Source organism: Python bivittatus, unplaced genomic scaffold, assembly GCF_059951505.1.
Source record: "Python bivittatus isolate LINGU-HERP-01145 unplaced genomic scaffold, Pbiv_v1 ctg000980_np1212, whole genome shotgun sequence".
Lineage (NCBI taxonomy): Eukaryota > Metazoa > Chordata > Lepidosauria > Squamata > Pythonidae > Python > Python bivittatus.
In genome coordinates this window covers 24,894,940-24,922,912 of record NW_028277125.1, presented here as the reverse complement: position 1 = coordinate 24,922,912, position 27,973 = coordinate 24,894,940, and the positions used below count along the sequence as shown (strand labels likewise).

At 39.9% G+C, this 27,973-nt stretch overlaps 1 protein-coding gene across 2 annotated transcripts; it reads left to right on the top strand.

Annotated features, from left to right (window-relative positions):
• On the top strand, positions 1-27,971 carry HPS3 (HPS3 biogenesis of lysosomal organelles complex 2 subunit 1). Of its 2 annotated transcripts, none has more exons than XM_007437406.3 (17): positions 1-293; positions 3,029-3,529; positions 4,122-4,296; positions 7,738-7,826; positions 9,338-9,530; positions 10,476-10,557; positions 13,200-13,354; positions 13,551-13,659; positions 13,759-13,940; positions 15,112-15,286; positions 16,839-17,069; positions 18,578-18,763; positions 19,945-20,133; positions 21,387-21,494; positions 25,049-25,255; positions 26,463-26,553; positions 26,829-27,971. In XM_007437406.3, the coding sequence occupies exons 1-17, from the start codon at positions 83-85 to the stop codon at positions 26,951-26,953; spliced, it is 3,009 nt and encodes a 1,002-aa protein (XP_007437468.1). In that variant the 5' UTR covers positions 1-82; the 3' UTR covers positions 26,954-27,971. The 2 variants fall into 2 exon arrangements, with proteins under 2 accessions (XP_007437468.1, XP_025028474.1); XM_025172706.2 differs by having other exon boundaries at positions 19,945-20,154.
• The last annotated feature ends 2 nt before the right edge of the window (positions 27,972-27,973 follow it).

Here is a 27,973-nt window from a genome sequence, read left to right as displayed (position 1 = left end):
GGCAGTCTTGCAGCAGCGATCGCGGCGAGAGTTGCGCGGGAGGCGGCTGAGTTCGGATCCGGAGCCTGGGCGAGCTGGAGCCATGGTGCAGGTCTACAACTTGCACCCGTTCGGCTCGCAGCAGGTTGTTCCTCTGAAGCAGGAACCGGCGCTCTTCTGCTGCGGCCGCGACGTGCTGCTGGTGGCCTGCGGCCCCGGCGCCTGCAAGATGGAAGTGTTTGCGGAACTCGGCGAGCCGCTGGGCTCTTTCAGTACCCTGGGCCGAGTGCTGTGCATGGCGTATGGCGAAGTGGGTAAGCGCGAACGGGGCTTGGGGATCCAGAACGGAGTCGGACGGAGCGCAGGCGGTTCCCTGCACGTGCTGCCTTCTCGAAAGAGCGGACGCTTCCCTCCTAAGCGAAGACTGGTTCATGCATCATGCGGAGCCAGGCTTTTTGTCCCGGTGGGCACAGTCGGAATTTTGGGAACGTTTTCACTTTTCGTGAACGTTTTGCCCTGGTGGGCACTCCTGTGAAATGATTGCTCGGGGCCCTTGATCCTTTATAGAATAGGGCCAGCGAGAAGGCATCTAACCCGTTACACTGATTTCCAGTGTGTTAACTGCCACCCCTTCTTATTCTCCTTCCTACCTTGGTACTTTTTCCGGGAAGGCGGAGACACTTATAAACGAGCTTCTGGGGCTCATTAGATGTTCAGAGGCAGGCTTGGAAACAAAGATGATGCTAGAAGTGTTTCTCAACCACGGCCACTCTAAGATGTGTGGACTTCAACTCCCAGAATTCCCTAGCCAGCCGGGAATTCTAGGCTGGGGAATTCTGGGAGTTGAAGTCCACACATCTTAAAGTTGCTATGGTTGAGAAGCGCTGTTCTGTGGTCAAACTTTGATTAGAATCCCTGTTAAAAAAAACAAAACAAAATCAGTCAACACACTGAAATGCCACCCAAATTGCCTACACTGAAATTAAACTATAGGTATCTAGGGTTTTCCTATTAACTGTTCTTAAGAGGTTTGCAATTCTAGGCTTCTTATTCTAGTTTTCTAGGAGATATAAATATTTGTTTATTAGCAATTCACAAACATTCTTTTATGGTACCGTAAGAGTATATGATTTAAGTCCACTGATGTTGGTGGCACTTCTAAATCAAAGATACTTTAGAATTGCTGTGCAGAGCCCTTGAACAGAAAAAGATTAGGATGATTGCAGTTCTAAGGTCAGTTACTAGGGATTAAATATGTTTAGGAGCCTCCGACAGAATATTTTAAGTTAGGTTGCCAGAATATTTGTTTTACAACCTATTATTTGTTTTTCCATTTTTAGTCAGTTAATTGTGTCACAGAAAAAGTTTAAAGGAACACAAGCAGCAAGTAAATTAGGACAGAAATTCCTACCCTTCCTTAGCAAAGAGCCCCACCGTTTGTGCCTGTTGTAAGCAGAACTTATATGTATTTTAAAATAATGGATGCCTTTTATCAGAATTATAAATATATTCACATGTATTTCATCATATAGCTTTTAATTGTCCATATCCTTGCATGTTAATATACCAACATTCATATGCAAAATGGATTCTGGCTGTGCTTGCATGATAAGCTAAGCCCAAAAGCCTGATTAGAGTGTGTCACTGTTTTATCCACATTGCAGTTCTTTAACCAGAATTTAAGACTTACTGTATTACCCAACAGCCACCATTTTCAGTTTGTAGAAAACATTTAAACTCTGAAAATCTTTTAATTACAATTACTAGTTCCCATGAACACCATTTGGCCAAGGCCTCCCTGGAGGTGACATGTAGTTGGGTCCTGGCGATGGTTAATCCTTCCTGGAGAGATGGGGTTGTCCTGCTGTCTCTTAAAGAGGCAGTAGGTGGCCCTCTCCTCAAGCCATCGCTGGACCTTACAGTACCAGACAATTTTCATCCAGTTTTCAATCTTTCCTTTTCGGGAAAGATTGTAGAGAAGGTGGTCAAGCAGCAACTCTGAATAATCCTGGAGGAAACAGATTGTCCTGACTCTTTTAAATCAGAATTCAGACCTGGTTATGAGACCAAAATGGCGTTGATTGCGCTTGTCAGTGACCTCTGAATGGAGCAGGATGAGGGTGGTGCATCCACCCTTACTCTTCTCGACGTCTCGGCTGCTTTCCATCATGGTATCCCTCTGGATAGGCTCCAGGGACTGGGAGTGGACAGTACTGTATTGTGCTGAATTTCTTCCTTTCTCTGGGGCTGGTTCCAATCAGTTTTGATAGGGGAGGGGAGGTCCCACAAGGCTCAGTTCTCTCGCCTGTTAAACATCTATGTGAGGCCACTGGGTCAGGTCATACAGCATGGAGTGAGGAATCATCAGTGCACTGATGGCTGTTTTGGGTTTAGACAGCACAATAAATATAAGGATCTAGTTAAAGAACCACGTAACAATAAAATAATTAAACAGGCTTTTTAAACTCTGATAGCTCCTCAGCGTCCTGCCCTAATCTGTGTCTTCTGGACATGCTGGACTACAATTCTCTGAATTCCAGTAGCCTCAGCTGGTTGGGAGAGAGCGTACAGATGCATTCCTGTTTATATGAAATCAAGGTGGGCTGTGCTGATTACGAATTCAAGAAAACTCGAGTGACACTGAATACTTTTCTGTTAATGCAAGATTAAATCTCTGTAATGAATAAAGAAGCTCCTTAAATTTTGACCAGCTACTTGTTGGAAGTATTTAAATCAAATATAGATGTTAATTGCAACTGCAAAAAGACACATAAAATGCAAGTCTTTCCCAGTCTAATGTCACATAATCCCCATGTGGTAAATCAGGGGATTGCAACATTAAGTCTCCTAATTCATTATGATAAATACAATATGCAGAGTCTTATGGCACTGTTATTTATTTGGCATGATCTTTTAAGGGAATTTCCAACTAATTCAAGAGTTAAACTTTGTTCACATTAAATTATAGTTTAATTATACACATTCCTTTGTTTCACTGTGGCGTTTACTTTTTTGCCCTGTTTTTTTCAAATCAACTTTTGCTTTTCAGGAGATTATGTGGCCACCCTTGAGGAGAAGAGCAGCACCCTCTTCTTACGAGTTTACATAAACTGGAGATGCATGTCCTCTGGCAGCTCACGTGTTTGGGTGCGGATACAGGGTCATAACCCAGAAGCTTTCTGTACTGAGACTTCTAAAGACCAAATGTCAATCATAGAAATTCCTCTTTCTGATCCTCCCACGTGTTTCTCCTGTTGCCCTTTATCAGGAGACCTACTGGTTGGCTGCAAAAATAAGTTGATATTATTCCACTTGAAGCATTTAGTTGTGAATGAGGATGTGAAAGTGCTGGACTTTGAACGTTCCTTAATTTTGCACATGGACAAGTTCACCCCAGTGGAGGTTGCATTTTGTGCAGGGTATGTTGCTGTAACAGCAGAACTAGAAGTCCTTGTATTCAAGCTTCCAACTGGGGAGAAAATAACTTTGGCTGGTAAGAGCGAACAGCATACCTGTGAATCTGTAGGACCTGAAACACTCATTGACGAAGGTCAGTATGATATTTAAAATACCCAGATCAAGGCTGGGGCTCCCAAGCTCAATTTTTCAGGTCTTGGGGAAACCAAGATACGGTTAGTCATCATTCAACAGCTACTCATTCAGTGACTGTTTGAAGTTACGACAATGCTGAACAAGGGGACTTACGACCAGTCCTCATAGTTGCGGCCGTCACAGTGTCCCTGCGGTCACATGGTTGCAATTCAGACACTTGGCAACTGGCTCGCAATTAAAACATCGCAGCATCCCATGTTTACTGCCAGCTTCTGACAAGCAGAGTCAATGGAGAAGCTGGCAGGAGGTCGCAAATGGCAATCACGTGACCGTGGGACACTGCAACCACGTAGGATTCACCTAACAACAGCAGTTGAAACTGCCATAACTGCCATTGTAAGTCGGCACGGTCACATGATTTCAGGCTTTACGACTGCCTCTCTTAGCGACAGAGTTCCCAATCCCAATTACAGTCGGTAAGCAAGGACCACCTACAGAAGGTTTAAGCTGATAACGTTTCTTCTAATAAGTTCTAGTTGCCTTGAGAATTGAAGATATTGTATACTGACATTCTCTTCCATTTACTAAAGGTATAACAGAGGAAGTTGATCAAGCTCAGTCGGAGTCAGATGGGTTTGTTTTCTGTCAGCAGCCCGTGGAACTCCTTGGGGAAGAAAGTAGCAAGAGTGAGATATCTATTATTCCAGAGTCAATTAGCTTATCTGGTGAAGATCCACATGTCCAAGTGCAATATGTCCTGTACAGGTAATAAAACATGCTGTTTATCAGTAATAAAGATTAGATTTTGTAAGTATGTATTGTGCTTACAGTATGCAGAATATTAACAGTGGTTCCCTTCTGGAATGGAAGGCTTCCCTTTGCCCTATAGTATCCAAATCAAAGCAACAAATGTCATCATCTGATATTACCAGTTGATTGGATCCACACATCTGGTTCATTTTAACAAAAATTTGTCAAGCAAAACTTAGTGACCTGGTTCACATAACATGCTCAGCCCCAAAGCACTGTGGCTAAGTTTACAGCTTACAGTAAGCTAAAACTAAGCAAACCATCCCTAGCACCGTGTGTGGATATTCACCTCTAATTACTACCTACTACAATGAAATTACTGCCAGCATCCTACATAAAATATAAAACAAAACATCCATGGTCCAATTAAAATCCCAGGAGGGGCCATCCAAAACAACATAAATAAAATATTCTTGCATCAAGCTATGGATAAATAGGCTATCTTAGAATCATCTCTGTCTATATTAACCTGTCCCTCTCTTCAGACATCTATAGCTGTTAGGGCAGGACCCACCATGTATACTGCTTTCCACCTAGTTATGATGAAACAGCAAGCATTCCCTACAAATTGGTTATTCTGGTGGCATGATTTCCTCTCTGCTACATAGTGCTGCTATGTTTTATACATGCTTTGAAAATGTAGCATTTTATGTGTCTTTCTCCAGCAGCTAATACTGGCTAATATGATGATATATGTATATTGATTGGGTGATGGCAAATAGCTTCATAATTTACATAAAGTACCAGCATCCACCATTTTCAGAAACAGATCAGTTGTTTAGCGCTATATTGATGATCCATATGAGACGCTGGCTTGTGTATTCTACCCTTCCCTGTTATCCTATGCAACAATAAGTAGAAACTACTTTTCGGTTTCTTAATGGAAGGGACCTATTTTTGACAGATGCAATTAATGAAAGCTAACATTTTAAAACTCTTTCTCATTGGTGGAGGAGAAGAGCAGAAACCTAAGATACACTCAGTTAGTTCAGCATGCTAAATTATAATGTGGGCATAGTATCCAAGTCAGCTGATTTTTGTTCCACGTCTCATAAATTACAAGCAGTAGATTTACAATTAAATTATTAAAGTTGTTAGAAAATGGATTTGCCTTCTAATCCTTCTGTTTTCCTTGCTGCCCAGGACACAATTGGGGAAGAAATGCCAGGGCTAGAGGCTAGACTGATTAGAATTAGATTCCTCATCAAACTATGGAATGGTCCTGTGGAGAAACTTCATGACACTTCAGAGAAAGGATTGAATATGCAGCATGTATAAAGAATCAAAATATGTACAGCTGTATAGGCTACGGCCTCAGCAGGTGGAAGCACCAGGCTGATCTTTTCTGGGCTCAGAAGCTAATCAGGGTTAGATCTGGTCAGTATTTGAATGGGAGATTATCGTGGAATACTAGGGCTGTACTGGGGAATTGAACAAACAATAGAAGAGAATATTATATAGCTCAGGGCTGAACTGTGGAGTTCTTGGTGCTCTCTGAGCTTCTTTATTTGCTTGCAGATGTTTCATTATCTAACTAGGTAACTTCATCAGCACCATGATGTTTGCTTGAATATGTTTCATTACCCAGCTAGATGTTACCTAGTTGGGTAATGAAATGTCTATGAGCAAGCTCAGAGCACCAAAATCTCCATAGAACAGACATCCCTGAAGGCTTCATTGGCGATCAGTTTCCATTCAATTGCCAAGAAAAGTGCATGGCTTTGTCTGTGAAGTCAGTAGCAGTCAAGGTTAAGTTTACTTTTTGTATAGACTGTTAGAACAAAAGCTGCATGACTAGCCCATTCTTATGTTCTTAAATATTCTTATTTTAATTTGAACTTGAAAATATTACACCTATTCAGACTTATTCTGCAAGTCTCTGCATAATCCAGATGCAGCTACAGTGTCAGAGTTAAGAGTCTGAATGCACCTAGAGTTAAGCCATTTTAAGGACTGGCACAGCACCTTCTGTTATGTCAAAGCCTGCCATAAAGGAAGTACATCATAACCAAGACATATGATCTCATATGCACAAGCATGAGCTCAGCTTAACATTTTTGTGAAGATAATGACTTAGTACCTTAATCATTGGATAAATATATTATCCATGAGCTCTTTCTTCCTTCCCCTATCTTCAAAGAGTTAAGCTTGGGGTCTGGGAGGGTATTGTCGCAGTAATATGTTCATTATAGAGAGCGTGAGCAACTTAATAACACCCATATAACACCACTGGGCCCATATAACACCACTGTTACGCGAGCTGCATTGGTTGCCGGTTTGCTTCCTGGTCCAATTCAAGGTGTTAGTCATCACCTTTAAAGCCCTTCATGGCACTGGACCAGGTTATCTGAGGAGCCGTCTCGCCCCTGTTATATCAGCCCATCCCACTCGGTCCGGCAGAAGGGGCATGTTGCAGACCTCACCAGTCAAGGAAGTTTGACTGGTGGGATCTAGGAAGAGGGCCTTTTTTGCCATTACCCCCACCCGAGGTGCGCTGTACCCCCACTCTCATGGCCTTCAGGAAGAGCGTGAAATCTTGGCTATGCCAGATGGCCTGGGGGCTTGTGAGGTGATTGATTTTACTCCCCCATCATCTTGAATGTTTTTAGTTATTTATGTATAGGGCTTGTTTTTGTAGTTTGATTTTTTAATTAAGTAATTAATTTAATTAATTAATGGTATTTATTTTTTAACTGTTTGTGGGTTGTACTTTCATTGCAAGCCACCCAGAGTCCCCCACTGGGGGAGATGGACGGCATACAAATTTAATAAATAAATAATAAATAATAATCCCAATCTGAAATGTCAGATTTGGGAAGTAGAACAGGGCTTTTTGCAGTCATTGGTAATTAGTGATATATAAGTCATGCGGGTACTGAAAGTCTTTCTAATAAAACAGAAAGAAAAATTAATCAGAGCATTTGTTAAGTTGTGAACTAACATTATAGGATTTATTGTAATTAATGTATCTTTCTGATTGGTAAAAAAACTGTAATAAGTATTTACTAGTATTTGTATTGGACCCTTTTACTGGTCGAAACTATGTAAGCCATTCATTTGGTTTCCATGTTAAGTAATTCACCAGAGAAACAGCAGGAACACTTACAACATCTTATGTGCCAGTTTTAAGTTATTTTAGCCAAAAAATGCAAATTGTTAGAACTGTTAAGGAACACTCGTATTGCAAGACTAGTGAGTCTTATGTACATGTTTGCTAGTGCACAGAGATCTTAACTGCTTCTACTGCACCCTGCTTAAATTGGGTGTTGCTTCTGACCTGACCAGCTTCCAGTGCAGTATGAAAGAGCAAATTTGCGGGATTTCCCAGGTCTTGCCATAAAAGTAGAGAACAGGTTGCTGGCTTAGCATCTTTTCATTTGTTGCCTTTCTTTGTAGGCGTTTTGCTCTTGATGTATCCTCATTTCCTTTCTCTCCTGAAGATGCCAAGCTGCACTCTCTTCAGCTGCTACCAATATATGAAGCAGGTACATTTATGAATGTACAATATCATAATGGAAGATGTGGAAAAAGACATCCTGTTTCCAACATAAGATTACTGTGTGATAGACAAAGCTAGAGCTTATAATAGGGAAATGTTTGAATATATGTATTGAAACCGTATATTGATAGCAAATTTTAATTTCAGTGACCTAAGAATTTGGGTCAGAGTCATATTACTTTTAAATAGCTTTAATTGCTTTGTGAGAATTTCAGAATCATAGATCTTTGGAATACTGTGGCAATTTAGAGATTTATATAAATTCAGTGGAAAGCTTTTAGAAGTTACAGTACTTTAAAAAAAAATAACAGGTCTGTTTTGAATTGCATTTTTCAATGATTTTTTTAAATTGGGTTTTTCATTTGAGTTACAAGCTGTAATGTGATGTAACGAAGTTGGGAAGGAATGAGAGAAGTACCTATTGATTATGAGAAGAGACTTTGTAAAAACAGTCTGTGTTATATTCAGGGCTGATATCAATTTTGTCCACTCTTTGCATCCTAATTAGAGGCAAATTCTAGTGATCAGAACTCCAGTTCCTCTGGAACATCTGGGTTTACTGCCAAGTTCATCAGTGTAAGATCTGAGCTGAAAATCTTTGCCCTGACACTTTGGTATTTTGCAATGGAATCTCAAATATGGTCTTTCCAAAACAATGTCTTCATTGTATGCCATGCGCATGTTAGTCTTCCAGGATATGCAGAGGCTTAGCACTGTACTTTCCATTCCTGGATTATTATTTTTTTTCAACTATTAAAATTGCAGGGCTCTTGTACACAGCCCACAAACCATCTCCTGCTTCATATGGTACAAATGTTAATCTAGTTTTGATATCCTAATGTTACTACTTGTAATTTTGTTCCAGTTCAGCTGGGGTTTAGAGCATGTAAGAAAGCTCTGCAACAAACTGTTGTACCATGAAGTGTTTGAAGAAGCTGGTCAGCCAGTCATTGCTTCTTCTTCCAGAATACTCCTATTATGTTTCCTCTTGCCTTTATTTTCTCCCCATCAGAAGTTCAGAATTCTGGGTCCACCAAACATGCTCAATCCTCGTTAGGTTTTTTTCCCCTAATGCAAGGAATTTTTTCCCCTGCCTTTGGGGTTTTCCCACAGATTTGTTTGGCTTTTGTATTTCTGTAAACTTCAGACTCCTTAAGCCTTCTGATATTTCTCTCTGGTGTGTGGATGGCACCATTTTTGCTATAGATGAATTGGCTCTTACAGAAAGCTTGTTGTTAGCACATAACTTCCTTCTTCATTTTGATGCTTTCTTTGTGCGTTGAGCTACAATGCATCATCCAGAGTCGCTTGGATGAGATGGGTGGCCATACAATAAATCATCATCACTGTCATCACCATCCCAAGTTAGAACAGCTAGACCTCCATAGTTCATGTAATTTAGAACTTCTAAAGTTGTCAGATTGAGAGAAGGGCTTAAAGGTTGGAATTCTTACCTAGTATCTGGTGCTAGATGGTCTTTTCTCTTCTTTCATCTAGAGACTTCTGTCACAGCCAAGAAAGGAAATACAGCTGAACAAGAATTGCTGAGTTTGTTTTGCTTTTTCTCCCTGCCACATGTGGCATACCTCTACACGATCAATAACTTAGTGGAGCTGATTTCTACATACCACTATTCAGAAAGATCCCAGCAGGCAGTTCTTACACCCCAGTTCCTGCATGTCATTACAAGGTATCACATTTCATTGTCCGTTGTCCTTCATTAAGGTCCAAAATATTCCACCAGTGATTCAAGCCCTGTCTGGAGAAATGGGCTGCAAAGTTTGAGCAGAGCTGGCCTAGGAGGTGTATTGATAACAGAGCAAACTTTATTTTTGGTTCCACCAGATATGTAGGACAAAATTCCACACAGTGTAGCATGAGATGGGGCAGGAATTTGCTGTTGGAAAGGAAAGAAGAGGTTTTACTTGAGAAAATCCTTCTCTCGATAGCCAGCAGTAAAAATGTAATAGGTTAAATCTTTTGTTTTTAAGAATTATACCAAAGTATAGATCCTGGCTAAGCCAATATTTAACTGTAATTTGTTGAACAAACTGGATTGGCTGGATGGCACTAAGCCATATATTATTGTTTGCAAACCATAGCAACCAGATTGGCAGTTTGCACAAAACTTAACAGGATTTTTTACTGTTAAGCTTAAATTAACCAAGCCTGTGCATCACATTTCATGGCTTCTATATAGAATGTTCTGTGGCAACACAGACCTTTTAGCCATTATTCTTATTCCCTAGAGATCCTAATTAACTCCTCTTCATTGATATGAAGCGCTTATGATTTGCAGCTCCAAGATGGGATCATTGAAATGGTTCTCCTGGCCATATCTGAAGGAATATAGCTGGAATCTGGCACTATCTCTAGCTGATTGGTTCAAACAAGTCCTGTATATTTCACAGTGTAGGGTTTTTTTTGTTTTGTTTTTTCATTGATACACACTAATAACCAAGGTATAGATTTCTTCAACTGATACTCTCTATAAGCATTGGGAGTCAACTCTTAGAATTCTCCTGCTTGCATAGCCTTTTAGGAGTTGTAGTTCCAACATATCTGGAAGGTAACACATTGGCGAAGGACTGGTGGATGTATGCCAGCCTAATTCCTCTTTATTTTTCCCCCCTAGCAACAACCTGCAGTGCTTTACAGTAAGATGCAGTGCAGCAGCAGCTCGGGACCAAGACCCCTACATCGATACAACATTAAAGGTGCTCTGATTCACTTCTGAGATTAGCTTTGTTTTCCAGAGCCCACATGTCCTTAATTGTGATGCTGAGGTAGGCAACCTTTTGGGAGCTGTTGGCCTCATTTAACATTTCGTTGGAGGAGCAAGAGCCATGGTGAGCAGGGCAAGGATCCAAGGAGAAGCTATGCCATACCTCTGGACAAAGCCAGGGTTGTTCTGGTTTACTGAGTTTGGAAAGAGGTTTTGGATTAAGTATAGATTTTATGTGTTTTGTGATGGGAAAAAGCTGCTGGTTTTCAGCCATTGTATTAGAGGGGGCTCTGGGGGCTGTTAAAACAACAGTGATTCAGGGCTTCAGGCAGCCACAGGACCTCAGATGGCTTACCCCTGTTGTTCAGCTGGAGCTTTCATTGGTTGGCATAGTTTGGAAGTGCTGTAGAGCAGAGGGCTGTGGCGAATGAGCCAGCTGGGAAATCCTAAACTGAGTGGTAATACTGGGTACAAGCATATAAAACAGGAGAGTTCCACATGTTTTGAGGAGGCATGTAGGTGGCTGTACCGCAGAGTGGGTAATGTCATCTAGCAAGGAGGATGGGAACACTGAATTGTAGTTCAATGCATAAGCATGTTTAGACACAGACATTCAAGCAATTATACAAAAACAAATTCCAAACACTCAACAGAAACGAACATTTGTGCACATATCTGCATGGATGCACGTGCTCAGATAAACACTGATGCAGATACTCAGGCAGTGGGGAGCAAAAGAACACGGGGGATAGGAGACTGGATGGAGAAAGAGCCAAGGAACACTGCTCAGTGGCACAGCACAGATTTGTTTGTTTTGTTTATGTGGAAAGCTGTAAGGCTAACCAACTCTACAATAACTCTGAGTGGCATACAGTGGCATAAAACACAATTAAAAAAAAAAAACAAATGCCAGAAGAAAGACAGCAATTAAAAAACAAACACACAGGACCTGCCACCCATTCTGACCCAAGGCCTGGGGAAATAGTCAGGTTTTCAAGACTATTTTAAACATGGCCAGAATGTATATTGGGGGAAGGTATTCCAGAGGGCAGTGGGGAGAAAAGTGACATGGATATTGTCTGACTTCCAAAACACTGGGTGGCTTACAATACACATAAAAAAAGACCAAACAATAAAACACATGTGTCATGTTTTAGGATCATTAACCCAGAGAGGACAGTCAAGCAGAAGGAATATAGCAAGGACTGTCAAAATCCAGTCCAGGGTTGAAAATAGCAAAGACAGTACTATTAAACCCAAAGGGTTAGTTGTAGTTGTAGAATCTACAGGTAGTCCTTGACTTATGGCCACAATAGGGACCGGAAAATTTGTCATTAAGTGGTGCAGTAGTTAAGCAAGGCATCACATTACTGCACCTGATTTTACAACATTTTTTGTGGCAGTCGTTAAGCGAATCGCCATGGTTGTTAAGCGAATCACATGGTCGTTAAGTAATCATACAGCTTCCCATTGATTTTGCTTGTTGGAAGCCGGCTATTAGCGATTAGGTGACCCCAGGATGCTGCAACCGTCATAAATACATGCTGGTTGTCAAGCACCTGAATTTTGATCACGTGACCATGGGGATGCTGCAACAGTCGTAAGTGCAAGGACCGGTCATAAGTCACTTTTTCCAGCGCCTTCGTAACTTTGAACAGTCACTAAACAAATGGTTGTAAGTCAAGAACTACCTGTAGTTTAGGATCAGGGCAGGGTCCAGAGATCCAGATGAGGTAGTTGTGAAAGGGAAGAGCAAGGCTATAAAAGATGTTGTTTTTGTTGTTAGGCTGTTTCAAGTAAGAGCTCAGGTCTCTATCCCAACCCAGTTGACATGCTCCAGATGTCCAAGGAGAGGGCTTCATAGAGGCACCATTGGCCAGCTGTGGGTAGCCTAGTATACTGATCGTACAAAATTATTTCATGATTAATATGAAAACAGATTGTGAAGAGTTCTAAAATGGGCACAAAAATATCAAAGTTAACATAAAGTGATACACATTTCAACAGAAAAATCCTAACTTCATCAGCATATTTGAGAAATTTGAGCTGTCAGTATCTCATCAAGAAAGTTATCTTGAGTAGGTAGTTCAGTGAAAAGTAACTTAAGCCCTATTAGGAATTTTCCCCAGTAGACATCTCTGGGAACACAGATGTCTGGATATCATTCCAGCTACATCGGATGGCATTTTTATTAGGAGTGTTCAGGAGTACTCCTAATTTAATGATGCCTGAATAGTGTTCAAAAATGAAAATTCCAAATTGTGAATTAATCGGAAAATGAAATGAACCAAAATGTCTTTGTAAATATGTATAGTGTAATAAGAGTTGTATATCATACCTCATAAAGCTATTATTAGCAGCCTCCAGAGGTTTAAGATATCTTAAAATAATGAACTTCAGCCTGATTTTATTACCTGGTTTGGGGAGAATTTTTTATTCATTTATTTAGTACAACACCTGATTTCCAGTGACTCTTGGAGCAAATTTTAAGGATCAGATGAATGGATTGAGCTTCTGGCCAACCTGGGAGGCCTCTGGGGACACAAATGGGTGCTGGAGGGTGCCACGTGATCCACTGTCTGTTCTAGAGAGTTTGAAGATGGAATAATGTAAAGCTACACTGTCTCTTCACAGGCTTGTCCACCTGTGTCTCTCGATGTCTGTACCTTGAGGATGCAGCTTTTTATAGGGCTGAAAGCCATCTCTCACTTCAAACACCATGTCATAATTTTGACAAAAGCAGATTCTGAGGACATTCTAGAGAAAAAAACACTTTCACGAAGACTTCTGTAAGTATAAAGGTTCCAAGATTTGGGTGGAGGCAAGGTTTTGATGTTTCTGGGCCAGAGGGAATTCACTCAGCGACAGATCATCTGGAACATGTACTCTTGCCTTTCCATTGCTATTGAAAGAATTCTGAAATAGCTGAAAAAATTATTATAGTTGTAAATTAAAAAAATCACTAGTGCATATGTATCCTTTCAGTTACCGAAAGGCTGATAACATTAAACCCAAGGTTGCCCCAGAATCTGAACCTGGATGGAATTTATATATTGTGAACACAACTTCAACTCTCCAGCTCTACAGAGAAATGGTAATGTACTGTTCTGCATTTATTTTATAGACTTATAGGAATAAGATAATTTACTGTGGCCTAACATAAACCTGAAAGTGACCCCTTTTTCTGCTTTAGGTAGAATACAGCAAGACTTATGAAAATGTAAGAACAGAGAGTTGTATACATCTTTTAAGTGAGGCTCACTTACTAGTCAGAACAGCTTTAATGGATCCTGATCTGAAAGATTTGGAGAAGAAGGAAGATCTCCTAGCAGCATTCCATGAAAGTTGTGCTCTTCTTGGAGACTGTTACAGCAGGTTTGGATCTCTTGCGCAAGAAGAATTTTTACTCAGATCTTATCACAGGGAAGGAATCATGCTAGAAACTTCACTAGAGACATGTCTTCTTGAAAACCTGTAAGTTAGACAAGATACAGACTAAAGCAGACTAAAGCCTTACAGGCCAGCTTTGAATCAGATTGGCACTGTGGTCTTGTCTTAAGGAAGATAAAGTAACCCCCTGTGCCTTCAGCTTAGCTAAAACAAATAAAGGAGAGTGGATCAGCCCAGGATATGTATATATTATCACATATATATCCATGGTATATATATGGAAGACTCAAACTGGTTTGGACTACAAGTTCCATAATCCTTAATGATAGCAGAAAGTGGTTGTTATAATCACATTCATTTGAAGAATGGATAATGTCTTGAAAAATAAAGGGCTTTCCAATCAGTCTTCCAGTCTCCACCTTTTGGTCTGCTTTATATAGGATATGATCAAGAAGCAGCTTGAAGTTCTACTTTCAACTGCCCACATCCTTGTTGAAAGGAGTCTTCTCTTACATGTCAGAACAATATACACAGAACTTAAGGAGCTTCATAGTTAACCTAGCATGGGTTTTGCTTTCATCCTCTTCCCTGGTTCTCTTCTTCTGGCTCTCTTCTTTATTTTGTACTTTGGTCTGTATCTTGTCTAACTTAATAGCATGTGTTGAGTTTGTGGAGAAGGAGTATGATGTCTGAAATTTGCCAGCCTAATAGTTGAACTGAATATTTTGTAAGCTATTTTCTATAACCTGGTATCATCCGGAGGTGTTTGAATTACAGTTTCCAGAATTTCCAGCTAGCATGGCTATTTAGCAATTGGGGGGGGGGGGGGGATGAGCAGGTTGGAAAAGTCTAACCTTTAAATTACCTCAGAAAATTATTTTTGTAGGAATTAATGACCCTTCCTGTTTTTTTGAGTGCACCATAAAACTATCTCCAGTGGGGTAAATTACAGCCATATTTATGAAAAAGATCGTGTTCTCTTTTTGGAAAATAAACCTGACCTATTGGCAGTGTGTCTGTAGTTCCAGCACAAGAATACTGTAAGACAAACTCTAATTTTACATACCTATGCATAGAGATGCTTATTTTACTAAAGTACTGTGCAGTTAAATAGGATTTTAATTTCTTTCTTTTTTGGTGACTTCTGCGCTTTCAGGTTTGACACCAAAGACTTCCATCTTGCACTCCCTTACTATAAGATGTCTGGCCTTTCCATATCTGACATTCTGAAACGAATAACATTTGAAGATAAAACACACAAGTATGAAAAAGGCTTTATATTCTACTTGCAGCATTCCTTTGATGAAGATATAGATGAAGAGCTAAGTGAAGTAAGATGATGGATTTCTTTGGTTGTCCTAGTCAACTGTAAATCAAGCACTTAAGAAAATTAGTAGGATGAACTTCTGTTATTGTCAACCACCAGAATGTTAAATAAATATGGCAGGGAAATTGTAACTGCAACATTTTCTCAGAAATAAGTCCTGTTGAACTTAATCTTTGGTAAGTGGAAGTGGATGCAGGATTGCAGCCTTAATCAATAAATAGATTTGCTGTTATAAACTGAGAAGCTTTAGTTCCCCTGTCCCATATATAAAAGAGAACCAGTTTGATGTAGTGGTTAAGGCACTGAGCTAGAAACTGGGAGACTGTGAGTTCTAGTCCTGCCTTAGGCACAAAAAACAGATGGGTGATCTTGGGCCAGTCCCTCTCTCTCAGCCCTAGGAAGCAGGCAATAGCAAACCACTTTCAAAATCTTGCCAAGAAAACTGCAGGGACTAGTCCAGGCAGTCGCCAGGAATCAGGACTGACTTGGCACCAAAAATAAATAAATAATCCATATATAAAACAGAAATTACATAAGCCAGCTGGGAGAATTATTGAGGAAACCCTGAGAAATGAATGAATATGAACCTTGAGAAATGAATAAATATTAACTATCAAAAGTCTGGAGGCTTAGCACACTACCATCTATGACTGAAAAAATAATGTATGGTAGACAGTGTTATGCCCACAGTCACTAAGATACCCCTATCCATCTCTGTTGGTGCCCATCCAATTCCCTGCCCCACCTGACCTTTTATAATATTGTTTTAATACAAAACATTTAGCGGGAAACTGTAATGCTATGTGCAGTACAGCTCCAGCCTCTAGCATTTATTTGTAAGGAACCATGGAGATGACCTTGGAGAAACTAGGCAACAGCAGTTACAAAAACATGATTTAAGCCCAGGACAAGAAGGAAACCTGAGAAAAAAACTTAAACCAACTCTGCCTTAATTCTCTTGAGTATAAGAGGGAGGGAAAAGCTTGTCAAGCTTTCAAGATTCTGTTAGTATACTCTCTAGCAATAGCGTTCCAATCATTCTTGAGCAGTCTATTTCCTGATCACTTGACCTACCCTGAAGGGCTGACAATTATCAGGGATGCCTTTGAGAGTGTTTCCTCTCCCACCCTAGCAAGACTTTCCACTGGTGTAGTAGAAGACTTCCCAGGAAGCTAGTTTATATTCTGGTAAATGGCTGTAATTGGCCACGCTTATCATAGTAGCCATTCTGTGAATCTGCAATTCTCCTTTGACAACTATTATGTGAACGCAGCCACCACACGCTCTCAAATTCCTAATAGGTTCCCCCAAAGACTACCTATTTTGCCCAAGTGACTACATGGGAAAAGTTGGATCTTGAAAGAACTGTTGCAAATTATGAGCATTTCATGATTTGGGGTCATGCTATCCAGTTCTCTCATGAGCTATTTCAGATCATTTTTGCTGCTTTATTATGATCTTTTGGGGATTTTGATAACAGCTAATTACATTCATGTCTTGTACTATAAATAAGAGCATGACAAGGACTTGATTAATATATCTCTTTGAATTATTAGGACTTGGCTGCAAAAGTGCTTCAGATATTCCACCTTGCTGAGCCAAACCAGATACCACATGTCCTCTGCAGTCCTTGCATGAAAAAAGTATGCCTTGAAATGGCAATGGAATATCTGGAATTGATAGAAAAGGTGGTGCCATCTGTTCTGGTGACATTGGCCAAGGCTTCTGTGGCTCTGAAAAGGGGGGATCAGAATGGCTGTAAAAGGGAGCTGGACAGCCAAGCAGAGGTATAGATCATTGGTGGATACATATCATTACAGTACAGTAGAGATAATTGGTGAACCAACATTCGTCGAAAAGTAATGTTTGCCAGTTGCAACTAGATCTTCCCTGAAGCTTTTCCCCCCTGCAGACCTTTCAGTCTGTTCACTGGTTTGGAGAAGAACAGAGGTACAGGAGCAGAGCTCCCATCTGCAGACTGGAGGTCCTAGTCCCTAGTATCTCAGATGATGGGAAAAGATCACTATTGCAGCTAATTCCTGTATAGCTGCTGCCAGTCAGAGCACACCATTCTAAGTGGGCCACTGTCCTTAGCATTCATGAGGTAGGCTCCATTCTCCTGCCTATGGCAAACAGGAAGGGGAGAGAAAGGATTGTCTTGGCATTCTGCCCTAAGCTTGAATGAATGATTCCTTCTTTTCAAGAGGGGAGTGTAAATGGCTGTTCTAGTTCCTTTTAAATATATTCTTTTTGCAATTCATATTGTTAGAGAATAAGGATAGAAGTTACATTGCAGAACAAAAGTTTTGATAGATGAGTTTATGCTCTAGTTACAGCATCTTTCAGATGAATATAATATCCTTCCCCTGTTTGCATTTCTCACATTTATGTTAGCTTTCCCCAGTCTAATGACCTCCAGATGTCTTGGACTGTAAATCCTATAACTCCAGACCAAAATCGCCTTTATAGTTGTAAGCCACCACACCAGAGTACCAGGTTGGGTATGGATGTTTTAAGTGTCAGAAAGCAATTGTGTACCTCCACGTGGAACAGCATCTTTTTGTGACAATCTCATTGGCATTATTTCTCAAGGCAACTTATGCTGCACTTCAATGCATAATATTTTCTACATTTTATTGGCAAAATATTGTCTGTGGGATTAAACATGTTTTTGTCCCATCACACAATGCTGAGGCTCAGAGAGGTGGTACATGTATTTCTAACTTTACACTCAACCATGGTTAGTAATGGGGAGCAGGAACTGAGAACCGTCATTCTTCACCTCCTTTCCAGTAAGAACTATTCCTAGTGGAGATATTTGCAGATAATTAATATATTAATTGCAAATCAGTTTTTAATTCTCCAGTTTTTAGGTCCTGGACTGAGGATGAACTTGATAGCCACATTTACAGCTATTGCTGGTGACTGAGTTAACCTTAAGCCAAAATGTATTTAATGTTTTCAGCTTTATGTGTATAAACCCAGTCAGTCATGGCTTATACAGTAAACCATGATTAAAACATCACTCAGTACAGTGTGTATCATGGTTTGATCTGTTAGGAAAAACTTATGCTGCAAAGAAGGAGAGCAATGAAACATTGAATCCCATAGCTTGTTTAGCATGTAATATCCATTAACACTAGGAATACCGTCTGCATCCTGGTCTTTAGAAATAAATATGATCTAGGCATATATTTTTGCTGTTTCTTTTGTCAAAGTTCAAAAAAAAATTGAATTAGCTACCATTCAAAAATTGGGTAAAATCCACCAACTAGATCTTGTCTTTTGTCCGCAGATGAAGTTGGTATGTGGTTTTATTGGAGAGCCAAGACTTCTAAAACAGCACATTAAAGGACAAATAGTCCTGACTGAACTTGCTTTGTACCTTAAAGAGACCAGACCTGGATTTCTCCTAGCTTCACTATTGGCTTTACATGAGAATAATAAAATGGAACTTGAAGAAGCAGGCACTTATATTAAGGTTTGTTGTCCAGCATTTTTGCCCATTTTATAGTTAAGATCTACCAAAATAGTTCAGTTTCCAGTCCGTAGACTTCATAATTAAAGGATATATAAAAGTTGGAGTCATTTTTCTTCTAAACTGAAACAGAAGTATAAAGAATTCAATAGCCTAATTCATTTAACAGGTAATGAATATAACCAAAGGTTGATCTGAATTGCTGTCATTGAAAAGCATGGCTTTCAAACAATTTGTACCATTACTTTTAATGGGAAAAATTGGCATAGCATCAGAGATAATGAAGCAATATCAGTTCTAAGTGTGAATTTTTTTTTCTGGCAAACAATATTGATTCTTTCCTAGTTTTGTGTTTATAGTTGAATGTAATTGTTTGATTCATGCATATCAATAAATCAAAGTGACATTTGTTTGGGGTTGGAGTTAAAGTGAAGTACGTACCCACCAATTACAGCTTAGACATATTTAAAACAAACTGTGATTGAAATCTGGAGAGAACAACCTTTGATGGCCAGTGACTTCACCAGCTTTTGAGGGGAGAAGAGCTGCAGTGGAGAAGAGTGTAAAGTGGGCATGATCACTTCACATTTATAGCAAGGCTGGGATTTTCCATCACTTCCCAGATTTTTTCTTGTAATACTCTTACGGCTCTTTAAGAACTTGGAACATTCCATTTTTTTTATATGTCTCCTCGTGGAAAACTGTGTCTGTAATTTTCAGCAGTTGCACTAAATATTGTGGTTGGAGAAGGCTCCGCAGAGTCACAGAAAATGGGTTTAGTTGTCACACGCAACCCTGATGCTGCAGGTAGCCAACTGCTGATATAGCTTAATATGTAAACCCAGCCATTGGAAAAATGGATGATGACTAACTGGCTAGAAAAAATTACTGCAGTCTTGGTGATCCTTTTCAGGTGCATCAGTGACCTAATTGGTACATATAATTTATATCTTGTACAGAAAAGCACATTTTATAAACTAGCTCCTGGGTCCACTTAGTTTTGTTCTACCTTGTGTCCAGTAAACATGGACCTGGAACTATCACCATGTTTCCAAACACGAGCGTATGTTGGTACTTTTAAAGGAGAACTCATACACCTCACAGGACTGGTACCTTATGATAATTTTTAACAGCTAAATCTTCTTTTGTAAGTGATCCCTTCTTTTTATATTTCTCGAATGCAGATGCTGTGTGGTGAAGATGAAGATGCTGTTCCCCAGCTCTTGGTAGACTTCTGGGAAGCTCTGCTTGTGGCATGTACTCAGGAAGAAGTAGCACAGAAGTTGCATTTTAAACTTGCTACACAGTATATTTGGAGAGTATCTAGGAAACAGCTTCCTGACACTGAGCCTCTAAAAACCACTGAAGATTTGGTAAAGTACTGTGGGACATGGGTAGGGAAGACAGAGACTTAATTTACACATCATGCTAAGCCAAGACTTGAAACCATTTTATGGAATAAACCCCAGTGGGTAGAATTCATATTACAAACCAAATCAAACCAGGTTAAAGCTACCAGATCTAGTCTGCAAAATCTACATAACCACTAGCTGGGAGCAGAGAAATATGATTTAAAAAAATTACTCTGCTGCTATCTGTTGATGGTAATTTTTGCAGCCCAGATCTGCTAATCCTGACTTAGTGAAATATGTGAACTTGCACAGATGTATAATGTAGAACATAAAGAGCTCTTCATAAATGTCTTGTGTTAGTGCTTAACCAGCCCTCTGTATACCAAAAGATCATTCCAATTGGGATTAATGATGGACCTTTTCTTCAAGCTAAGTTTTGTGTTTTGTACAGTAAAGTCGTAGGAAAGTGACCTCCACAGAGCTTCAGTACTTAACAGTGAATTAAACCTACTGTTTGTGAGGAACACTTTATATAAATGATACCTATTAAAAGCAAACCCACTTTTTCTTGTGCCCTACAGAAATGGAAAAAAATAAAAATATTTAAAAAATAAAAACTACAGTCTTGATTTCTGGTATGCTACATGATAATTGTCTTGGTTCCATGGCTTGTAGTCATGTGGCCTTATAATCTACCCACTTTTCCAAGACGGCTATGTACCAAGTTAATTCTGTATAGTTTGGAGAGAAAATTGGAACCAGATTTTGATAGGAAATTTTATTTTAAAAAATGTTGCTAGAGGATACATGAATTGCTGGTTTGGATTTTCCTGTTTTCCTATCGTCTGCTCCCAGCTGTATTGGTGATTGATATATACCATGGGCAATCTTGTGATTTTGCTAATTTAGCAAGGGGAAATTGGATTGTAAAACTCTCTGCACAGTTTAATTTGAGAAAAAATGATATATTAAATCCACAAATACTGATTGGCAATAAAGAATACTTAGAGAGCTGATACTGTAGTGAAACTTATTTACCTGTCTAAATGCACAGTTTAAAAATGTCTAATTATCAAAGGCTTTGCATTTCTTAAGAAAATGGGCTGACTGTGCAGCATCAAATGGTAGCTGATTATAACTATTTTTTTTAACAAAGTAAAGATGACTACCTTTGCAGTAAATGTTAAATGAGACTAGAAAGCTTAATGTAAACATGCTTGCAGTGCAAATGACTTTCTTTGTTTTTTAAAATACCTTTTATTTTGTTCTTTCAGATAAATTCCTGCAGTGATTACGGACTTATTTTTTCTTGGATTATATTCATGATGTCGTTAGTACCTCCTCCTGACTGGAATTCATGTGATGACCTTTCAAAATTACAAGTAATTACAAAAATTACAAAATTACAGGCACGCGGTCTCTCTGATACTTAGGATTATGCCAATACTCCTGGGAGCCCTCTAACCTCTGCCAAGTATAGGCCAATTGCGCTCATCTTGTAGACAAACTTACAGAATGAAGAGTTACCAGTGATGTTTAAGTGATAATAAGCTTCCTCTATTCTTTAATAAATAGGGATATGTCAAACATTTCATGCATTCTGCACGCAGAACAGCTGGTTTTGGATGGTCCCTGCCTGAACTGAAACGGGCGTTTGGATGTTTTTTTTCAGACATCGACCAAAATGGGAGTGCTTTACTTCAGATACAGACCAAAACACAGTTCTGGGTTTCAAATGTTCCATTCTGTTTCAGATGTTCCATTCTGTTCTAGCTGGTATGATTAGAAGATATGTTGTCTGTTGAAACTAGGTTGTTATCTTTGGAATGTTTGTCTCTGGCCAGTACAGGCTGGGCTAAGCAGGATAAGTGGGTGACCTGGTTGGAGTTTGGGAACAAAACAGCAAATGTTCATGGTGCACATGGCACAGAGGTTGCCATTCTGGGTTTAACTGTTCTTGACTCAGAGAGGAAGAGATTGCTCGGAACTAGCTACATTTTCTGAATTATTTCTCCCCCACCCTAAAAACCCTGATGAATAAGCCATGGCTAGAAAAGCTAGACTGGTTAGAGGGAGGGCAGTGCCAAGACTTACACTTCAGGGGAAGGGAGCTACTTTAACACTTGATTCTAGTGCCTTGCCCATTCCTCCTGAAGCAGCAATGGTGTACTAGCTAGCCTCATAGCGGGCCAGGTTGAGAAAGGAGATGTTCTTCTCCATACAGGCAGAGGGACAGGTGTTGACATTTACATCATTCAGGCACTCCCATCCTTTAGCAACTCCTGGGCTGAGAGTGAAACTCAGCAAGCTATCATCAACAAATATTTTTCCCCAGAAAAGTTCTTATGGCTTGCAATGGTTTGATTGTCTCTTTTGTAGTTTTTTTCCGATGATGATGATGATGATGTATTTGTTGTTCATTCATCATTGCACTCTGTTGGGCCTTATGTTTGTGGAGGCTTCAGAGTGCATTGAAAAATGCAAAGACCTCTATGCCGGTTGGCCTGCTAAGCTTAGCGAGGTGGGCAGACACTTTTCATGGTTGTATCCACTGTTTTCATGCTCTTGTGCTTTGTTGATGCAGTTCACTATACATTTTGCTTCATGCCTGAACTTACTGGTTTGACCAATTTGCTGCAGCTCTTCTGCCTCTTTAGGACTTCAAATGTAAAATAAGAGTTGTTTTGCTGAGCAAAAATGTGCATAACTCATGATTACTCTTTTGTTCTGGGTATTGCCGAGGATGTAAATGCTGGCAATCAGGCAGAGATGGGGCTTTTTGGGTGTTTTCCAGGGTGGAGCTGACTCCTGGGCAGAACCTTGGTCATTCCTACACTAATGTTCATTATACCAGGAAAAAAGTATTGCAACTCCTTTCTTTCTTTGTTTTTAGGCAGTCAGTCAGGATAGGGGGATAAAGTAGTAGGTGAACCTTTGAATATTGGGATGGATGGTGGAAGTCCATGTTTCTGAGTATCTCAGTGTTAGGTTTCAGCACAGACATACTAGATTTAGAAGTTTATTTTTAAACTTTTAAAAAATGTTCCCTTAGTGGACTGACAGAATGTCCTCCTGCCCTGGAGGAGCTGGTTGACTGCAAATGATAAAACCTGCAGAGCCAGCCTCTTTCTCCTCCTTAATTCCTTGCAATTAAAATGCCTACATCCCAAGGACAAATGATTGTCCTAAATTGAAAGAACTCTAAGGTTACCAGGTCTGAGCTGCAAAAATCCAAATGACTCCTAGACGGCAGTGGAGAGGGATAACTTTTTTGGTATCCCTTTGTTGTTGTCTAGTGGTTGCCCAGATTTTTTGCAGCCCAAAGGGCTTATTTTGAATCGCATTATTTCTGGTTTGTGCACATCCATGTTAAATAGTAGTTGTTCAGAGGAACTGGGTTTATAGCAATGTTTCCACTTTTCAAAGGTATACATGGACACTAAAATACCTACCACTGTTATGAGCCTTTAAAGAAATGTTTAACTGACTGAGAGCTATCCTGATTTCTCATCTACAGTGAATTCCTTAATGGCTGTCATTCCTTCTGTGATTGTTTAAAGATAAGGCTGTCATGTAGAATTTATCCAAAAGAATGTCTGTGTTCCAAATATGCAAGTCATTATACAATAACTGTGACCTGGAAGGGTAATTAAATTTCTTCTGGAGCTCGGATGGGGAGAGAAAGAGAGAGATGAAGGAAGCAAGGGGCAGTAGCTGCAGTACAAGAACTCTCTAGAGCAGTGTTTCTCAAACTTGACAATTTGAAGATGTGTGGACTTCAACTACCAGAATTCCCCAGCAAATTCTGGGAGTTGATGTCCACACATCTTCAAGTTGCCATGGTTGAGAAACACTGCTCTAGAAGTTTTCTGACCATAGGACACCAGTGTGGCAGAGGCCTTTGTAGGCAGAGAGGTGGGAAGCTGACTAGCTAACACTGGACTCTCCAAGTTGTGGAGAAGCTGCTGAAGTTTACTCTCCCCAATCTCTTGAGCACTCAGGGACAGCAGTTAACAACAGAAACAGATTCTTTGGAGCCTTAGCAGTCCAGATCAGAAATAAGAATAACACTCAGAATAAAATAACCAAGGACATCAATGGATCTGGCAGCAGCAATCTGAGGCTTGTTCTCCTGCAGTAACACCTTCCAACCTCAGTGATGGCCATATGAACAACTCCTTACTTGAGTAGTCTCTGACCCCTTCCTTCCCTCTGAGCAAGGCTTTCTAGCATAAGGAACCAGCTGTCTTCTCTGCCTCGGCAACAAGCTTCCCAACCAGGCAGCATAGAAGGGTGGGGGAGTTTGTTTATACAGGCCTTGTAAGGGTAATCCAGCAGGTGCTTTCTCTGCAGGATTCTCTTTGTCCTCTGGCATCTGCTGTCTCCCTTATCCTTCTTCTCCAACCCTCACACCTGCCCTTTATTCAGAGCAGCACTGAGTCTGTAGACATTCAAAGTGTGGTGCTGTGGCTTACTCACATGGAGGCTGGTGTTTTTCCTTCATCACAGTCTTCAAAAACTTCTATCTTAACCACTCTGTCCTGAAAGTGTGAAACCACCCCTTCCACCCATTGGGATCATTCAGAGGATGTAACACTTTGGATCAATGTGAAAATATCCTAGTATTAAACATGGAAAATTGTTCTAGAGTGGGCAAAGCAGTTATTGCTGGCTGTATTTTTATAGGATAGTATCAAATAGCAAAGCCAAATGAAGGCTTAACATAAACAAGTCAAATTCAGAAGTGCAGTCGCTTCAATATTCTGTGCTGTCTTGCAGTTCTTAAAGGTGAAAACCCTACCTCAGTGAGAGCTGTAACTTTTTAAATGCTAAGTTGGTTCAAAAAATTCATATCAAGATATGTGGCTCAAATGTTTTTCATTTTGGTGTCACATTCCAAACCTAATATGTCTGTCCTTCCTGTTCTTTCTTTCAGTCTCTCTTATGTAGTTCATCCTTCAGAATATCTTCCATTCTCCCATATCTGAAGGATATTCCAGAAAATTCTATTTCTGGTCTGAGCATACATGTTCTTTGTGATACACGTTTAGGGCAGTATGAAACAGCTATTGACAAACTTCTGGACATGTGCCCTGAAGCAGTCATACCTTATGCCCAGCATGAGCTGAAGGATGAACATCAGGTAAGCATAAATAATCATAGCTATCTTTCATTCTCCCCCTCCCCGCCCCCCCAGCATTCTCCTAAAATCCAAACCATTGCAGTTTAATACAGGATAATTTTAGTACATCAGTTCCTCATATGTTATCTACCATATCTAGTCAATGGTTTTAAAACTCTGAGCAAAGTTAGCCCGTTAGACTGAACGTGAGAAGTGCTAAAGGTCTGTTTTGTTAGGAAGGTGAAATTGGCATACTTACCAGAACACATGGTGCAAAATCTTGAAGACTATAAAATATTTTTTTATTGTTTTCTCAGTGCAGTTTCCCCAGCCAGACATTTATCATATTTTATACTGTAAAGTAATCATGTTCTCCTGGAATATAACCTATGTCCTGATACTTGCTGGTGGTATCACTTGTGCAACAGTATCTTAACAGTAACTACATATGTAGGTTATGCTGAAGATAGGTCATACAAGTATGTGTTTGGAAATATATTGGAATACTAATCCTGTATGTGCATTTTAAGAATCAGCAGGAAGACTTGTATGGTCCAGCCTTGCCCAACCTCAGTTGCTTTGAGTCCATAGTCAAAAGTTTTTTGCCAGCAGAGCCAGCAGGCCATCAGATTGGAAAAGGCTAGTCTAGGCAACGCCCACTGACATTTTTAGCTCTAGAATTAAAGTGGGGCAATATAATTTTATTTATTCCATTTATATATACACTGTCTTTTCAGGACCTCAGAATAACTACCCTGACTTCACCCAGTGAGTTTCATACTTAGCAGGGATTTGAATTTGTGTCTCCGCAATCCTAGTTTTACCACTGTGCCACCCTGTAACTCACCTTTTATGTAGAATGTTTCTTTGGCTTTTGTTTATTATTTTTATTTTGCTGTTTTTCATAAATAATATTCAGAAATTGAATGTGCGGGGGTTCACACAGGCCATTGGAGGTAGCTCCCTTGACCTGTACTCTCCTTTGAATGGCACTAGAGGGAGCTCACACCCTACTTCATTGGTTGATAGATGTTGAACCTCTCCTGAACAAATCACATCTTGAAAACAGGAACAGAAAGTCTGGCATATTTAAAGGTTTGCTATTTAACATGCCCACTGCCATGCTTGTATAAGTAACTATAAGCAGCAGCAACAGCAGAAAAGTTGGATTCCTTCAGCCATAACTCTCTTGATTTTCTCTCTGGATCTTGTTTTCTGACTGGTTTAGGCTTTATGGTGGAACAAACTTCTTCCTGAACTCTGCAAACGAACTAGACATGTTGGTGATAACTACCTTGTATTTCTGACATCTCTGCGAGGTAAGAAAATGTGTCTTTATAGCATAGCAGAAATGTCGAGGTTTTGCAGTACATAGAATAGCCTTTCACTCTCAGGTGGATGTCGTGGAGTGTTTACACTTTAGTGACTAAATTGAAAAACTGGATTCAGTGCAGATCACACATTTTTGTTAGATGCACAGATTTTTGCACAAAGCAACAATCTTAAAGGAGCAGTGTTTGCTTACGTACATTAAGAATTGGTGGAGATACTCAGGAGTTTTAAACACAGTGTTTGTATCTTTTTTTTTATCCAGAAACATTATCTGTCATTGCCATGGCACTGGACTTGAGAGACTTCCTTAATGTTTTACCTGAAGATGGAAATGCAGCATTCTTCTTGCCACACTTGCTTCGGTGCAGCAGAAGATTGGTGACCTAAGCGTAAGCGTAAGAAGAATCCGCTATCTTGGATTGGTCTCGTAGGGAGCAAAGTACTCAAATGAACACAACCTCATAGTTCAACTACCAACTTAAAGCTTGAAATACTGCACACTCCTGGCATATTCCCATGTATGTGGGAAAAGGAGGGTTTAATTGCTGTCGTCTGATCTGGGGTAGCAGTACAGCTAAACAGATAGAGGAGACGTCATCTGCACGCACGCACACACACACACACACCCTTCCAGCCTGTTCCTTATTAACTTTGAAGCTTCCCAAACAGCACTGCAAAAAAGCAGCAATGACTCTAGATTATTTTGGTAAGAGACAAAGTGGAATAGGTGCATTAAGCCTGTATAAAAGTAAATCTTGTCCCTCAAACAAGTGATAGCTGGGCCAAAGCTTTCACCCCTGTTCTCCCTCAGTCATAGCACCTTTGATAAGGGTCGTCATCTTATCCCTGCTGCTTTAGAAAAGTTTCACCACTCTAAACTGCTGGTGGTACATTTGAGCTGAACAGAAATCACATAGTTGCGATGGGGCCTAGGTATTCTTTCCAAGTAAATATTTAGTGTGATTGTCATTCAGATTTTTTTTTCTAAGCAACATTTGTAATGTTTAACTTATTAGAATTCGGTAGGAATATTTGTTTCTTACGGCTGCTGGGGCAGAGAAACAAGAGCAATTCCACAAGAATTGTAACAAGATCCAGAAGTTTCAGCAGATTGGCTCCATGCAGCCTATTTGTGCTTCAAACAATGAGTTTCTTCGGGTAATTTCTATAACTGAATTAGATCTGAAACCAGATTATGGAGGCAATTTATAAAGTTGGCCTACCAAGTATCACAAAGTCCCAACATTAATAATTACAAAGGTTGTTACATTATCTGCCTTTAATTTCTCCCATCTCTGCAGTTATAATACGACTCAGACCTCATTTTGTCATATTTATATTAACATCTGAAGAATCTTCAAGGCTAGTTTAATTTTTTTTAACAGAAAACTAATTGAGCTAGAAAGC

Bases quoted from the DNA above. Each gene is read 5' to 3' on its own strand.
- HPS3 (XM_025172706.2), top strand. From the start codon at position 83: ATGGTGCAGGTCTACAACTTGCACCCGTTCGGCTCGCAGCAGGTTGTT. The intron at 3,530-4,121 runs GTCAGTATGATA...CATTTACTAAAG, and splicing joins TGAAACACTCATTGACGAAG to GTATAACAGAGGAAGTTGAT. The intron at 15,287-16,838 runs GTAAGATGATGG...TTGAATTATTAG, and splicing joins TAGATGAAGAGCTAAGTGAA to GACTTGGCTGCAAAAGTGCT.